Source organism: Oreochromis aureus, linkage group 19 (assembly GCF_013358895.1).
Source record: "Oreochromis aureus strain Israel breed Guangdong linkage group 19, ZZ_aureus, whole genome shotgun sequence".
NCBI lineage: Eukaryota > Metazoa > Chordata > Actinopteri > Cichliformes > Cichlidae > Oreochromis > Oreochromis aureus.
The window spans coordinates 27,619,982-27,636,795 of NC_052960.1; the positions used below are offsets into that span (position 1 = coordinate 27,619,982).

The 16,814-nt window shown below is 42.4% G+C and overlaps 1 protein-coding gene across 1 annotated transcript in view; it reads right to left on the reverse strand.

Annotated features, from left to right (window-relative positions):
• Positions 1-16,814, reverse strand: part of sptbn5 (spectrin, beta, non-erythrocytic 5) — a 97,581-nt gene that overhangs the window by 45,832 nt on the left and 34,935 nt on the right. Inside the window, exons 23-53 of the mRNA XM_039603765.1 lie at positions 16,454-16,705; positions 15,786-15,861; positions 15,187-15,398; positions 14,583-14,832; positions 14,264-14,403; positions 13,365-13,464; positions 13,023-13,193; positions 12,702-12,866; positions 12,094-12,183; positions 11,872-12,008; positions 11,276-11,462; positions 11,001-11,110; positions 10,262-10,352; positions 9,947-10,063; positions 9,639-9,796; positions 9,089-9,221; positions 8,831-8,976; positions 6,895-7,009; positions 5,831-5,941; positions 5,272-5,451; positions 4,875-5,078; positions 4,230-4,379; positions 4,039-4,143; positions 3,642-3,830; positions 3,284-3,439; positions 2,047-2,235; positions 1,859-1,954; positions 1,400-1,521; positions 1,178-1,292; positions 561-674; positions 147-268 (exon numbers count right to left, since the gene is read on the reverse strand). Coding sequence (XP_039459699.1) covers positions 147-268; positions 561-674; positions 1,178-1,292; positions 1,400-1,521; positions 1,859-1,954; positions 2,047-2,235; positions 3,284-3,439; positions 3,642-3,830; positions 4,039-4,143; positions 4,230-4,379; positions 4,875-5,078; positions 5,272-5,451; positions 5,831-5,941; positions 6,895-7,009; positions 8,831-8,976; positions 9,089-9,221; positions 9,639-9,796; positions 9,947-10,063; positions 10,262-10,352; positions 11,001-11,110; positions 11,276-11,462; positions 11,872-12,008; positions 12,094-12,183; positions 12,702-12,866; positions 13,023-13,193; positions 13,365-13,464; positions 14,264-14,403; positions 14,583-14,832; positions 15,187-15,398; positions 15,786-15,861; positions 16,454-16,705 — 4,503 coding nt within the window. The remainder of the gene's footprint in view (positions 1-146; positions 269-560; positions 675-1,177; positions 1,293-1,399; positions 1,522-1,858; positions 1,955-2,046; positions 2,236-3,283; positions 3,440-3,641; positions 3,831-4,038; positions 4,144-4,229; positions 4,380-4,874; positions 5,079-5,271; positions 5,452-5,830; positions 5,942-6,894; positions 7,010-8,830; positions 8,977-9,088; positions 9,222-9,638; positions 9,797-9,946; positions 10,064-10,261; positions 10,353-11,000; positions 11,111-11,275; positions 11,463-11,871; positions 12,009-12,093; positions 12,184-12,701; positions 12,867-13,022; positions 13,194-13,364; positions 13,465-14,263; positions 14,404-14,582; positions 14,833-15,186; positions 15,399-15,785; positions 15,862-16,453; positions 16,706-16,814) is intronic.

Here is a 16,814-nt window from a genome sequence, read left to right on the forward strand (position 1 = left end):
AGAGATGGCAAAGAAAACATTGTCAAACTTCATTGATGCCTCCATAGTTATTTCACTGTTAATTTGTAGACGGTCTGGCCTTTGAAAACTTTCAGCAATTAAAATAATTGAAATCACTGTTGCTTCTAATAGTAGATTAAAGTTACCTGTGTTTGAGTTCCTTGTCCAAAGTTTTCAGAGTCTTCTGGACTTCTTTCTGTTTGTTCTTCAGTTTGTCGCTCATCACTGACTGAGTGCTCAGATGACCCAGCAATTCTTCTTCCAGAGACTGATGAGATGGAAGTAAGACATTTTGGTCATAGAGGTGGTGTTAATTTGGCAAATGAGCTGGACTTATAAAACTGCATTTAGTTTTTTGATGAAAGTGTGTTTTAACTAGATTAGATTCATCTGTTTTTGATTCCTTCTGTCAAGGTTTGCTTTTTTGTCTCGTTTTTAATCTATTTAACATCTACGTGTGACCTTCTTTATGAACAGGTACCAAGCTTACATGCAAGCTTTTCAGTTACAATTCCTAAAGCCAAGAATGAACGTGTCAGTTCCAGCCTTGGGTGCCTCACCTTTGCTCTATCTTGGATAACTCCAGCTTCTCTCTCTATTTCCTCATGGCGTCTAATCAGGTTTTCTACACTGTCCACATCGCAACCACAATCCTGATCCTGCAGCAGCAGCATCTAAAGAGAGCGAGGAGGAACCTCTTCAAAATACAAACCAAGTTCCAAAAAAGTTGCAATGCTGGGTCAAATGTAAATAAAACAGAATGCAATGACTGGCAAATCTCATTACCTCATATTTTATTCACAATAAAAAATAGAAAAGCTGTCAAGATTTTGACTGGGAGTGACAAAGGATGGACAGGATTAAAAGTGACTACATCAGCTCAGGTCCAACATTTCAACACAGTTAGAGCATTGCAATGTTTACCACTGTGCAGTTTTTACCACTGTGCAGCATCCTGTCTTCTTTTAACTACAGTCCATCTGGCAGCTGAGGAGACCATTTGCTGGAGTTTCAGATAAATGTTGTTTTTATGTTCCTTTGTGAATACTGTATGGGTTTATGAGATTTGTAAGTCGCTGCATTATGTTTTCACTGACATTTTTCACAGTGTGCCAACATTTTAATAATTTTGTGTTTTAGAAGTGCAGCATCAAGGTTAAAAAAACAGGTGCCTGACCTTTTCATTAGCTCTGTCTCTGATCTCCTCCAGTTCTCTGATGAGATTGTGGACCACCAGAGCTTCTTCGAGCTGGTTCTTGTAATTATTCAGATCGACGTGAAATTTGCTCCACCTGGAGGAGATGAACCACTTCATGCATTATTGAGAAAGCCGCAGAAAGTAGTTTCCAGCGTTCATTGGATGACATGAGTGGAAGTGAAAGATCTTCAGACACGTTACCTTTCATTGAGCTGCTGCCTCCTCTGTGTCACAGTCACCAGTTCCTCAGCACTCTGTCTTTTTTCTAGTTTGGCTGCCAGTTTGTTGATGGCTTTGATATGAGCATCATCCACTGTCACGTCCTACAGATTACAGATTTGGCTGTCACTTTTCAGACATATTAAAACAGTGTGGCTTGTGGTCAGTTCGAGCTATTCCTTCTATAATAATTAGTAATGTTAGTCATGTTAAGCTCTTCATATCCTGTTTGAGGAGAACACTAGAGAGCAAAGCATTTAAAAGCAGTGTTCTTCACCTTCTCCCTGTTTGTGGTATATAGAGGCCCTGTCCGACTTCACTATTGCCATCAAAAGGTTGAGTGATCAAACACTGAGCTCTGTGTATTGTGTAACTATCACTGCAGCCTAGCATGGCTGTAGTTTCTCACAGCTCACGTTGGCACAACATAAGTTTACTTACCTTATCTTCACTTCCCCTGAACTCACTGAGCTTCTTCAGCAGCTGGACTCCATGTTCATAGTCCTTTCCAACATCGCCAACATTAATCATAACCTCCTGAAAAAGACAAGTCACAGAGGACAGACATAAAGTAACAAATGTCCCCATGTTAACAACAATGCCCTTCCGTCCAGTTATCTGTGCTCTACCTTTTGTCTGATCCAGGCCTCCACCTCCTCCACCTTCTGGAGGTACTCCAGGAAGGCTCGGTTATCTTCCAGAGCTTTTCCACGGATGGCCACAGCCTTCTTCAGCTCTTCCCAGTGAAGCTCGAGTGTCGCTGCACTCTTCTTTACCTCTTTGGACCTCAGGTGAAGAGATACAAGTTCGTCCCCAGCCTAGAAGCAAAGAATGGTAAATGGCCTGTATTTGTATAGCGCTTTACTAGTCCCTAAGGACCCCAAAGCGCTTTACACAACCAGTCATCCACCCACTGGTGATGGCAAGCTACATTGTAGCCACAGCCACCCTGGGGGGGTGACAGAGGCGAGGCTGCCGGACACTGGCGCCACTGGGCCCTCTGACCACCACCAGAAGTGTCTTGCCCAAGGACACAACGACCGAGACTGTCCAAGCCGGGGCTCGAACCGGCAACCTTCCGATTACAAGGCGAACTCCCAACTCTTGAGCCACGATCGCCCCGTTAAACAAAGCAGGCTGCATGCAGATGTTTGACACAAAGGCACAAAGCTGAAGACGCAATCTAACCAACACTGACAGGTTCACTAAATCATGTCTGTAAGTGGTAATTCTGAAAGTTAAATTTAAGAAAAGATCCATATTAACATTTCATCTCATCTTATCATCTAACCTCTTAGTGTCCAATCACATCAAACCAATCCTAAACCTAAAGTTAAGTGGCATTACTGCTATACATGTTTTCCACTTGTTTACACTTGGAGTCAGATTTACTATTAGCTACATGGAAATATTAATTGTGTGTGTCTTTACTCAGCAGTGTGCACACACAGAACTATGCAACATGACCAGCTCTCGTGTCGTTTATTTTTTATAGCTTTTTTTGTATTTTCTTTATGTGCTGCATTACATATTCACCTGTTTTTGTACATATCTGGCCATGTGTGTTTTCTTCCTTTCACTTTAATAAATACGCTCAGCCTGACATAGCACACAGAAAACACACATTTATGCAAGTGGCACAAGAGCAGCAGTTTCATTACTGCGTGGATGTCTGCACCTCCAGTCTAGGTTCATATGGTGGATTTTTTTGCAATAAAGTAGCGGTTATTTCATGGCATGCATCTGCTAATATGTTTGCACATTTTTAGTAGATCACTCCCAGATCTTTTCACTCCCGCTGAATCTTTTCTGTTATTGTGGTTTCATAATAATTTGCCCTACTGCTGGCCCTCGGGATGTTCTTACCAAAAGTACATTTCTGATGATCTCATGGTGAGCCAGGATTTCAGCCTCAAACACTTGATGTTTCTGCAGGAGTTTCATCTTGGTTTGCAGGTTGCTGAGGTCAGCTTTGCTGTCCTCTGCCATCTTCTGCATCCGCTCAGACACCCACTCCTCTGCCTGACACACAGAAACAGAAGCAGATGGACAGTTAAACAGTGTGATAAACAGAGAATTGAACTGGAAATCAGACCCATCTGAGCTTTTCCTCTGTCAGTTATCGTCAATCACACGTTATTTTTTAACACTGTAAAAACCTTAAAGACATTTGGGGATCCAGCCACCAAACATTGGCCACTGTTCTGACTGGTTAGCTAGTTACCTCTGCGACATCTCGGTTGAAAATGCACAGACGCCTGGAAAGCTCCAGCTCTTCCCCACGTTTGGCAGAAAGCTCTTTAATTTTCTCTCGTCTCTGGAGGAGAGCTTTAAGTCTGGTTTTGACCTGTCCGCTCTTCTTTTTGCTCAGCTGTTTCCTCAGACGTTCAGCCAGCTCCTTCAGAGATGACAGCTGGAACACAGAGAGGGAAGTGTAGATTTAAATGAGCAGGGGCTCAACCAAGGTAGAAAATAGTAATTACTATAAAATGTAGAGTATTATCATTCACTCTACCTCAGCATGTCACTAAATGGTTTAGTTTTTCCAATTGACTTTAAAGGAGCTGTGCATTTTGTTTTAACTGTAAGGGAAAGGACCAACCCACAGAAGGAGTACAGACCTTGTCCTCCTGCGAGCTGAGCAGCTTCTCAAAAGCTTCATGGCGTTTGATCAAACCTTCTGTCTCATCCACAGTATTTCCCAGAGTGCTGTTCTTCAGCAGGATCTGTGGAGACATGGCAGAAGTTTTCACCATCAATGGTATCATTATTTTGCAGGGGTTTTTTTCTTGAACAAATACAGCAGGTGTACCTCCTGTGAGTTGGACATCTTCTCCATGCTGTTGACGTCTCTGTAGAAGATCTGCTCCAGGTGAACAGTTTCTAACCAGCTCTGTTTCTTCTTCCAGTGCTCCTCCAGTTTTTCTCTCTCTGACTGGAGAGCGTCCATCTTCTCCAAGACCTAGGAGAACCAACACCCAACACAAAGTCTTATTTCTCTGGCTAGACTGGCTTAAAGAGCTGTTATCCCTTTTCCCCCCACCTCGCCCTGGGATAACAAGTTCTTTCTATACTTATCAAACATTGACTTCATTAATTGGTAAATGGTAACCGTAACTTTATAATTATTTCTGAAATCAATCAGAATATGACTCTAGGCCACAACAGATGAGCTTAATGATTAAAGCCAGACTATACTTGAGTATACTCAGGCTTATCTCCAGAGATGAGTTTGCTTTGGCATCTTAAATCCTTTCATGCACACAAATGTGTTTTGGACAGTGCTTGAAAGGTACAATGAAGTTATGATTTTCTGTATTTTGCAGCTGTATTTTTCAATCCGCTTTCTAGTCTTGCAGACTTTTCTTTCTCTTATTTTCTGTTTGTATTCCAGAAAAAGAGAAAAGTGCCATATAGCTATCCCCAGAGTCTCCAGAATCTTACTTCTTCTCCTTACCTCCTTCTGGTTGCTTTTGTCCTGTGTCTGCAGCTCTTCTCCCATGTCCAGAGCTTGCTGGTAGGTCTCCTGTCTTGCCTCCATCTCAGCCCATAACTGCTGATGTTGAGCCAGCTGGAGGTCAGCGGTAGCCACATCACTGATGCTTTCCTCGACTGCCATTGCGCTGATCAGCTGGCTGCACCACAGGAAGTAGTCCTGCACCTGAAGTAGAAGAGTGGGGAAGATGACAGAAGTAAGCTCATTGTTGGGGACAAAATCCAAATGGACAAAATTCCCCTTACACCTACATACACTTGAAAAACCTCCACAAAAAGATGCAAAACATCTACTGAACGACTCAAGGAAGTACTATTTTAGACTTTCAGACCTGCATCCTGTATCTATCTGTCCTCACCGTGCTAAGGAATTGATATCGCTGGGAAGCCAGCTTGAGCTCCTCTTCTCTCTTCTCAGCAAGAAGTCGGAGCTCCTCCCACCGTTCCACCACTTCCTCCTGCACTTTCTGTAGGCGGACACTCAGTTCAGGCGTGCAAAGCTCCAGGACAGAGTCAACAGAGTCCAGCTGCTCTTGAAACTATAGAAATGAAAGAGATAAGATACATTAAGATGTCTCATTCCAGCCAATGGCACTTTGTCATTTTGTCAGACAGCATCTTCCGCTCTGTCTTATTGAGCTCATCATCAGTGAGTATTGAACAGATTTTCCTTCTGCTACATTTCTGTAGTAATGATGTCGGAAATGCCGCCCTCAGTGATGTTATGTATCACTGGGCAGCAAAATACATTCTGTAGGTTAGACTGACTGTAAACCACTTTAGAAATGCTCCCTAGCCTGTTAACAACCCATAAGAGACTGTTTCCATGGTGATCGTTTCATTTATGCTGAATCAGATGTTAAATATCTTTTCTTAACTATATGATGTCCTTGGTCAACAAATTTAGCACTTTATGACCTGTTCCTCTGTGGTGGCAAGCTCGTGGAGCAGGGCCTCATGTTTCCTCAGCTGTGATGTCACTCCATGCAAATCCTTTGCCACATCATCAGGGATGCTTTTGTGTCGCTCCTACAGAGAGAGACAGGAACAGAAGTTTTAAGGGTTGCACAGGGGACCATCAATAACATAATCGATAAAAAAACCCATTATCCCATAAAGTACAAAATGACAGATGTGTAGTGTAACTGTGAAATAGGATTCAGCTCTGTCGAGTGAAACTCAAGCATGATAGTATGATATTAGTCTGTTAGCTTCTAATAATCAACAGATACTGTATGTCTATCCTTGTGTTGCAACCTCACCATGTATTGATGTAGATTGATAACCAGACTTACTTGATGCTCATATTTCATGTATAGTCTATGATCTGGACTTTTAATCTGTTTTCTGTTCTTTGTACTTCAGATACAATGACAAATAGATGGAGTGAAATTCTTCACAGCTGTGTCTGTGTTGCTGGATAGGGTTTAGTTTTTGTACACCATAGCGTTTCTATAAATGCAATCTCTTTTGCACCTTTCAAACTTTTAGAGCTCCAGCTCTCAGCTCCCTCCCACCTCCATGTTTCTTGGCCTGTTCTCATTGTGGTTTACTGAGGTGGTTCATGCCAAACAAGCTAAACGCTATTGATAAAATCATCTATGTGTGTGATGTGATGTGTATGTGTGATCTGAATGATATCTCAAAGTTTAGCGCTGCAGTGTTTTCCTTCTTTGGTTCCATCTATAGATGTACACTTTTATCTCCTATCTTTCACAGATAATCCTAAAACCAAATCAGAATGTCTTATTTTCTATAGTAATTTAGGGGAGGAAAACCAGTCCCCTTCCTGTTATTGACAGTTCTTCATTCTTCTAAACTGAACTGAACGAGCATGCTTCTGATAGGAGTGCTGTCTTCCATCTTCCATTTCATATTTCCATATTTCAATGCCATAATCCATTCATGGGATCTGATGTCTTCAAAGTAAACAGATGACATGACTAGAAGTCAGACAGCAGTTTCTGCATGAACATAGCTACCTGGATGAGAGTTAGCGCATCACTCAGGTCTTGGTAAAAGCGGTGACATTCCTCAGCTTTCCGTAGCTGATCCTGACGCTCCTTGGCCAAGCTTTTCAAATCTTCCCAGGATGCACTGCAGAAACACAAATATGAAAACTAACATAAGGAGGACAAAGAGCGATTCAAAGGACCCCTATGAGCGGAAGATTGAGGGAACAGTTCACCCTTCCCAGAATAGGGTTACCAGGGCCCTGCCCTGGAACCAGGCCAGGGCAGGGTGCCCGAGGGCAAGTGTCTTTGCCCTGGCTTGGCCAGTCACAGCACGAAAAAGGGATATGGGCCCACCACCCGCCGGAGGAACTGTAGGGTCGGGTGCAAATGTGTGTTGGGTGGCGGCCAGGAGCGGAGGCCCTGGTGGACCAATCGCAGTCTACCAAGACTAGCGATTGGGACATGGCATGTCACCTGTCTGGTGGGGAAGGAGCCTGAGTTATGTGTAAGGTTTAGAGGTACCAGCTAGATATAGTTGGGCTCATCTCAACACATAGCTTGGGCCTTGGAACCAGGCCAGGGCCCCGATCTGAACCCAAGTGGTGTTTTGTTACTGGACTTCTGTGCAAATCACAGTTTGTCCATAACAAACACCATGTTCGAACATAAGGGTGTTCATAAGTGCACATGTCATCAGGACACTCTAGGCCGCAGGTCAGTGATTGATTTTGTAAACATATCATCAGACCTGCGGTCATATTTTCTGGACACATGGGTGAAGAGAGGGGCTGAGCTGTCAACTGATCACAAACTGGTGGTGAGTTGGATCAGGTGGTGAGGGAGGATGCTGGACAGGCCTGTCGCACCTAAATATATAGAGAGGGTCTACTGAGAATGCCTGAGGCTCCAGTCTGCGAGAATTTCAACTCACACCTCCAGCAGTGCTTCAACAGCATTCCGAGGGATACTGGGGACATTGAGTAGGAGTGAACCATGTTCAGGACCTCCACTGCCGAAACTGCGGCTTAGCTGCGGCCCCAATGTGGTTGGTGCCTGTTGTGGTTTCAACCCCTCAACCGAATGATGGAGATCAGAGGTGAAGAGAACCACCAGGCTTAAGGAGTCCTATTGGGCTTGGTTAGCATGTGGGACTTCGGAGCCAGCTGATAGGTACCGACAGGCCGAGCAGAACATGACTCATGCAGTAGCTGAAGCATTGGCAGGGTGGTAGTTACTATCTTTAAGAAGGGAACCAGAGGGTGTGTTCCAACTATAAGGGGATCACACTCCTCAGCCTCCCTGGAAAGGCTATATCAGGGTGCTGGAAAGAAGAGTCTGTCCGTTAGTTGAACCTCGGATAAAGGCGGAATAATGCAATTTTCATCCTGGTCATTGAACACTGGACCAGCTCTTTATCCTCTCGAGGATACTTGAGGGTGCATGGGAGTTTGCCCAACTAGTCTACATGTGTTTTGTAGACTTGTCCCTCGGATTGTCCTGTGGGAGGTGTCTGGCCCATTGCTCTGGGCCATTCGATCCTTATACAACGATTGCAAGAGCTTGGACCGCATGTCCGGCCATAAGTCAGACTCATCTCCGGTGGGTGATGGAATCCGCCAGGGCTGCTCTTTGTCACCGATTCTGTTCATAATTTTTATGGACAGAATTTCTAAGCGTAGACAAGTGGCATAAGGCTTCCTTTTGGGTGATCCCCTTGGTGTTACCCCGGACAACCTGGAGGAGGTGCCCAGGTAGAGGGAGGTCTTGGCTTCCCTGCTTAGGCTGCTGCCCCCACGACCCAATCCCGGATAAGCGGTAGAAGATGAATGGATGGATGGACACAAGGTAAAAACTGCTTATGGAAACGCAAAACCAACAATTTCAGCATTTAAGACAAACAAGAAAAGGAATAGGATGCCTCACAGATAAAATAACTGACTCACTACTGTGGCTGTGTGATTACCTAAGCTGCTGCAGAGTGTCTTTGATTGCAGAGCTCTGTGGGTGTTTGTTGTGGATCAGCTGAACAGCCAGGTTTCTGCAGTTCTGTAGTCTCTCCTCTCCAACCTCCAGCTTCTTCAGGAAGCTTTCAAACTTCCCTCGAACCAACTGCAAACATAATCCACAGACACACAACTCTACAGCTACCTTCAGCCTCCAAAACAAATCATTCAAACACACTAGAATTAATATTTACAATCATTATGCAATGAAATGTAACCTGAACATGCTGATAATCATTGCCCAGGTCCTGAGACTCAGCTGTTTGTCTCTGCTGGTTCATCCAGTCCTCCAACTCTGAAGACTCTCGCCTGAATTCATGGAGCTGAAGGACCTCCTTCAGCTTCTGACCCCTAACAGGAGACATTAGGGTGGTCAGACACACAGGTACACAGACGCAATAAAAAAGCCAACAATAAAACTGCTAAGTCAGAGACAGATCATCTGAACTAATATCATTCTGTTTGGAGAAAAATTATATAAATCACCTAGAAGCATGTCAAGATATTAAAGATCAGCACTTTAGTGTATAAGTCTTTCTCTCTGTCACATACGTATGTATGTTCTTTCTACATTTTTTGTAATTAATAATTGGCTTATGTAAATATTGCACTTTTTCCAAACAAAAAAAGGAAGAAAAAAAAGAAAAAACACAGTAAATAGATAAACAAACAACAATTAGGAAAAATATCACAAAAGAGAGAGACTCAAAAAACAATCTGTGAGAGAAAAGCAGAGAAAGTAATCCAACACTATGAGTGTGTGCTCACCTGAGTCCAGCCTGGTGCTGCAGCTGCTGGTTCAGACTGCTGATTCGACTGTAGGGTCTGCTGAGCTCCTCCAGGCCCCAGTTCTGAATGGCCTGCTCAACCTGGTCTCCTAATGCCCCTACTTCAGCTTCCAACACCTCCAGTTGTCCTTCTAGCACCTGCACGAACACGAGGACACTGTTTACTGATTCTGTTGTTGTACAATCTGCACGCTGTTCTTTGATTCCTTCATCAGGAATCAATAGGGAAATGATATGAGGTCCTCTACCGACTAAGCAAAGTGTACACAGTGAGAGTGTGTGATATACCTGGTGTTTAGTAATGAGGCTTTGTGTGGCCAGCTGGTCTTTGCCATAGTCGTCGATGTTCACCAGACTGAGCATCTCTGTGAGTCTGGACTCCAGCTCTGAGCAGTCCAACAGCAGCTAGAGATGAGGCACACACAAAGAAAATATAGCAGTTTATGTTTTGTTTTGGTTGGGTTTAGCATAAAATACTTAAAAATTTAACTTTAAATGACCAGATAGACAGCTGCAGAACTAAGTGCCTTACTTAAGGGTATTTTGATGATGGAGTGTCAGTATCAGACTTTCACTTCCCTCCAACATCCTTGTCCATCTCACCTGTTCTCTGGTAATGGCCTTGCTGAGGTGAGCTGCTCTCATTTTGCAGGCGTCCTCAAGCTCCTCCCACTCTGTATTGAGGTGGTCGCACCTGCAAAACAGCAGAAATTTACACTGCTCCACAAAGTCAGAACACATTTGGTCCAAACTGAGACCCTACTTATTACAGATCATTTGAACAGTACAGGCAAATACCTTGTCAAAGTTGTGTCAAATGCCCAGCTATATAACATAACCCCTCCCAAAAGGCTTTTTATTTATTAAAATTATGAAACATTTGCATACATTGGAGCCAATGGCATGTTTGCAGCAAAAATCAAAAATCCTACATTTAGAGAAAGGACCAGTTTCTCTCATGGAATTGGTTGTTTTACTGTCATTAGCTAAATTTATTCCTTCAGATCAGTGTGCTGGGGTTTTGAAAACAATCCCATCTTTACATCAGTGTTAGGCCTCAAAGACAGGAGTGATTACCAAGCCATTTAGACAAGGTCATTCAATGGTGTCAATTTTGTTCTCATTATTTGGTGGACTAAGGTAATGTGTTTGATAATGTTTTCGCTCTCCATTATTATAACTTATTATTTAACATATCATTTTCCTTGTCTAAGTAAATGCTTATTTTTGTGATGGTTTCTAGTTTTAATGCATTTAATAAGCAATGTCAGCGTATGATAGATTCACTACAATGCACCAATGCACATGAAATTTTTTTTGATGACAAAAAAAACAACCACACCTCTGCAGCACCTCGTCTCTTTCTGACTTGTTGGATTTGGCTAGGCTGCGCCCTTTCTTCAGAATATGGTTCAGGTGTTTTCTATGTGCATTCACTTCGGCCTGCAGCTCCTGGGGTAACACACGAGTGCATGAGCAAATGTTAAGTAAAACACAGCCCTGTAAATGTGTCAAATCACTTGAGTTCATTGTAATTCCAACTGAGCTCTCAGCTCAGTTAACAAATGAAGGAAAAGGGGAGGTTTTATAGATAAAGAACTGCAACCCAGCTCGTGCCTTGTGTTTCTGCATGAGGCTGAGGGCCCCAGCCAGAGATTTGTCATATCCTGTAGATCCAGAGGCAGGAACATGCTCAGAGATCCAGTTGAGCTCGAGATCCACATCATGATAAAATCCAAACAGCACCACAGATGCCTCCAGTTGTGCTCGACGCTCGTCCAGAGGTTTCTGCAGGGACTTGAATCTGCCACACAGAGGTTATAAAGTCAAGATGATTATTCATCTAAAGTGTGCACTGGACTATATTTATGTTATTACTTTTTAATTACACACAGAATAAAATACCCAAAAGGTCACAATGACACAGATAAGCCTTGAAGTGACATAGGAAATTGTATCCTATGGTTCTGTGTCTGTGTCTTTCAGGTTTTGTCTCTGTGTGAGCGTCCTTGTCATCCTCTTTTATTGTTGTTGTTATTTTGTCTTTTGTCATTTTACTTCAACAGATCGTTTTCTTAGCTGAGACACCCTGACCTGATTTTGTTTGTACTCCTTTCTTTTCTTCACCATGCACTTGGTGTTATATGCACTGAAGTTACTCTAAATGCAATAAATGCAAATATCTATTTGTTTGAAGATACAAAGTAACTCACAAAGTGAGATAGGCGTCTGTCTCCTGGAGGATCCTTTTAGAGTCAAAGTGGTTGGAAGCTAGGTTTTTGGCCCTGCTCACAATAGAGTTGATCTTCGCTGCCAGTTCCTTGGCCTCCTGCTCCAGCTGCTGATGCTCCTGCATGAGCACACACACACAAAGTACTCACTGATGTCTAAGTGTAAAAACCAGAGTCATTAAATCAATGCAGGCCTGTCTTCACCTTCAGCAACTGTCGACTAGAGCGCAGGTCGTGACCTTTGGCAGCATTGTTTAGCATCCACTGGATGGCCTCAATCTTCAGCTTGGCATCCTGAGGAGGAAAAGTACAAGATTTTTCTCAGAATGGAGCTCTGTTTGGACAGCAATTATTTCTCCTGGGAAGGGTGGTCTTTAATCATTTACTCCAGTTGATGTCTAAAATTAGTGTAAATTTAAATTTGGCCAGAAACTATGAGCTGTATATAAAAGACAGGGTCAGTTATAGTGTCACCTAAGGGCTTGTGAAGTCTCAAAGTTAAGCTGTGTTCTTCTTGCTTTTTTTGGAGCCAGTAGTGAGCATATTTTTGGACAAGAGGCTGATGTATAAGGTTATCAATTAATGCAGATAGGCTAGGTTAGCAAACTGCATTCATAGACATATTAGTGCTAATTAACAAGCTAATCAAATGCTACAATCTCACAAATCAAGACTGAAGTACAAACTTCTTGGTTGGGCTACACAGAAAGCATTATTTGTCTGGTAATTTTCTCAAAAAGCCATAAAAGGCACCAACATCACTGAACTGGACCACGCAAACGTCTTATTCAGTTTCTCCGTCAGTGGTTTACCTGCAAAAGCTCCATCAGCTGCTCCTGCTGTCCCGCCTGTCTCAGCCTGTCCCCCTTGTCAGCCATCTTGTCTTGCAGTCTTTTCCACCGACTCTTGAGCTGAGAAGACTTCCTGCTGATGCTCTGACTGTTGTAGTGCTCTTCAGCAATCATCTCCTCTCCCAGCTTATCACAAACACACACACATGTACTGAAGGTGACATCTCAACAAAGTACATGTCGTCTTTTCAATATCTGTAACTCTTCATGTGTTGTCACTGTCAAACACTTGTTTCCTCTGCAGAAATCATCACACTGGGTGAAAAGTTAGAGGTGTTTTACCTGAACAAGTCTATCCAACCAGACTTGGTTGGCCTGCATCTCCTTCTCAGCCGCTTCATGTTTCTTCAGCTTCCAGAGGATGTTTGTGGGGTCTCGGTAGGACTCGTCCTCTGCCACCTTAAACTTCTCCTCCATCCACAACAACAGCTCATCCGCATCTCTTTGGAACTCCTGCCACATGAAACACCAGGCAAATTCACCCTCATAATTATTATTAAAGAACTTATAAAGTTCATCTGAGCGTTCTCCTGTAGATATTATGATCAGTGCAGGTACTCGACACAACATACAGCACCTTTCTTATAGTATGTTTTATTGTTTTTAGCATGATGACAATAGTACCTGGTATTTCTTAGAGTCCAGCAGTAGTTTCCTCCTCTTCCTGCAGCTCTCTTTCAGCCTCCTGTTGGCTTTTTGGATGCTCCTGCTCCGTTCCTTGATGCTGTAAGACAAACATAGAGGTTTTAAAGATTGGTGACAGTTTATTGTAAGATTATTGACTTGAACATATTGGTTGTTAGAGGGACAATTTCACTGATAATGTAAACAGTTCCCTCCCATCAGTCAGAGAAGATGATTGGCATGACCCCTCACAAGCCATTTAATCAAAGTAGCAGAGAATGTATACATGTGGTGTTGTAATTTATTTGACAGCTAGATGGCACAGTTTCATGTTGTATGGAAAAGAAACAGCCTTGGTGCTCTGCAAACTGTGTCCATACTGCATCAAAGCTTTCCTGTTAGGTTGAAGTAGCAAGCAGATGAACTTTAATTATCTTAGATTTGCATTATGCTAATTTTGCAGTGATGTGTGTTCTACTTGTAGAACGATTTACAAACAGAGTGATGGTACTCAATTCATAGAAGCGATTCTATTTATCCCTAACTTCTTCTTCTCTTATTTCTTTATGACCTCAGAAATTATATCCCCAGTTTGGTAAACTCAGGTATAGAGATCAGGCTGTGAGCACAGCAGTCCCCCCCACCCTGTTAAAACCTTCTGTATGCTGGGAACAGTTCATCAGAAGAAAGTTGGTATAAAGGGAACTAAATCAGCTTATTTACATGGATGAATGAAGGGGCTGTGCCATGGCTCAGTATATGACAAATAGGCTTAAGATTAGGCAAAGAAGGATTATTTTTAAAAGCAAAATATGCAAAGCTACTCCAGTACAGTATAAGAATTAAATTATGGAGTTGACAGCTCACTTTATGGAACAATTTCTGCTGTGTTTTCTTACTGTTTTGAAGCAAAGTGCTGCTGGTCGATAAGCTCTTTGCTGCGCTCAGCGAATTTATCCACTCTTTGATCCAAAGCCTTAAGAAGACTTTCAAGTTCATCTTGTCGCCCCAGTAGACTGTGCACACTGTCTACTGAGTCCTGCATCAATAAATGTAATCTTTATTTTGACATTTTTATGACAGAACATCAACACCTATTTATAATCTTTACTTATAGCAATTTCACAGATTCCTATAAATACATATTTAGGATCAAATTTAATGGTAACATTTCAAGGAGCTAGACCATGTAAAAAGGTGAGAAATGAGCACCCTCACCCCAAGATCTTGGACTTTTAGTCGGGCTTCATGCCCAGACAATGCTGCTTCAATCCGGTCTCCCTCTTGGTTCAGCCTCTGGAGCTCCACACCCTGCTCCAAATGCTGCTTTCTACTAGCCCACAGCGTCTCCAGCCTAGTCCTTTCAGCACTGAGATTATCAAGCATTTGTTGGATGTCAACACTGCCTATTTTCCCATTGGATGATCCCTGCAGCAGAGATTTCCCTAAGTTCTCCATCTCCTTCAGCCTAGTAAAAACACACACAGTGGGAGAGACACAGTCCACTTAAATTATGATGTCCATGAGCCAATCTTCTCAATCCCTTTGTCAGAAGGGGATAGAAATGGCTGTCATTATGGACAGTCGTTATGGTAGTTAAAAAAATATGTGCACATGATTAATGATTTCAACATTCTTCAACATCATTTTTAATCATAATAATTTTCATCATAATTTTTTTAAATTCCTATTAACCACTTAAATGTATTGATGCTGCAGATTTAATTTATTTCTAATTAAATAGAATTAAAGGAATGCAATTCAATGAATGGAACAATAACACACTAAGCACTGAATGCTGTGCACAGTTTCTGCTATTTACCTGCTCCTCTGTGTCTCCATTTCTAGTTGCAGCTCCTGGTGTTGCTCCAGCAGCGTGACAGCCGAGGCCACGTCGCTCGCTGTCTCCTCCTGCAGGAGCTGTTCCTGAACTGAACCTGCCCAGCGCTCTAGCTCCTTGGCCTCCTGCTGGAAACTTTGCAGCCTGCGGGCCTCCTCCAGTTGATGCTGTCTGTCTGATGCTTGACATTTCACCTGTACAAAAAAGCAGAAATGTAGTTTTTTTAGTTTGTAGTTTTATTTTAGATTTTTTTTTTACTCAAAATATTTAATAATAATATAACAATAATAAAACAGTAACAGCCTCTGAGTCTGTGTTTATCAGAATATCAAACCTAATTATAATGACCCAAATGACCGTACCTTTTCAGTCTTATAACCACCTGCTTTGTACATACAAAAAAATAAGCGATCTTCACTTTTATAAATAAAAGAATGATGTCGAGTATGTCACTGTCAATGCAAATCAACACAAAATGTTGCAAGCACAAAATAGATGTTCTGTAGGAATACAGACTGAAGTTTGAACACCTCTTGGCTACTACACTCCAGTCAGTCTAAAACAAAGAAGGAAAATGTCACCTGATCCAGCAGAGTTTCCAAACCTCGAACCTCCTGCATAATGGCCGCACTCTCTGCCGGACTACAGTCCTGCTTCCTGTAACACAGGATGTGAGCAAATTGAGTGGAGATGAATGGAGATGTACTTCACTGTGAAGTTTCTTTAGAAAAAACACTTTTACCTAGAAGTTCATGAAAAGAGTTTTAACTTGATCTTTTATTGACCAAAACTTTGAAACCTTTCAGACTAATGCAGTAAGATACTATTATCATCCGTAATAGATATTTGGAGAGCGGTGAACACATAAACACATCAAAGCCCATGTACCAAGGTGCAGACCAGTGTGGGCCAATCCATAAGCCCATTCATGTGAAAGTAATTCACATAACTATTCTCAGGAAAACTGCAGCTACCTTGCTTTCTTCAGTGTCACGTCTATGGCTCTTTTCATTTTCTTTATATACATATATCACATCACTAATGAATCATTATGAACATCAAATACAAAACAACAATGAATCATTTCTATCAAATTACCACATGCATATCTAAAATTGTTATTATTGATTGATTGATTGCTTAACATATTTGTAACTATCAATTACTTTTCAATGTTTTTGATTAAATTAAGTACTATTGAGACAACTGCAGAACACCTTAAAATTCCACAGACTATATCAGACCATACATCTTTGCAACGCTCTTCAGGTAAGCAATCTTTCCCTCAAGCATCTTGATGTCTCTAAGGGCCCGAGTCTGGTTCTTCTCCTCAGCATGCAGAGTGAAGGGGGTGCAGCTCATGTCCACTTCGTCAAGCTGGGACAGCTCACCCTGCAGCTGAGCTTTAGCCTCCTCGCAGCTATGCAGGAAGGACTGCACGTCTGCCGTACTTAGCAGCTCCTTTCCTTTGTCGTCCTTCAGCTGCTGAATCTGATCCCACCTGCAACACACCAGGAACCAAGAACTATCACACAGTTGTCACACAGTCATCCGGCACACCAAAACTGTCCAAAATGCTGTCCTGTACTCAACCTACAGCCCAGGCACTG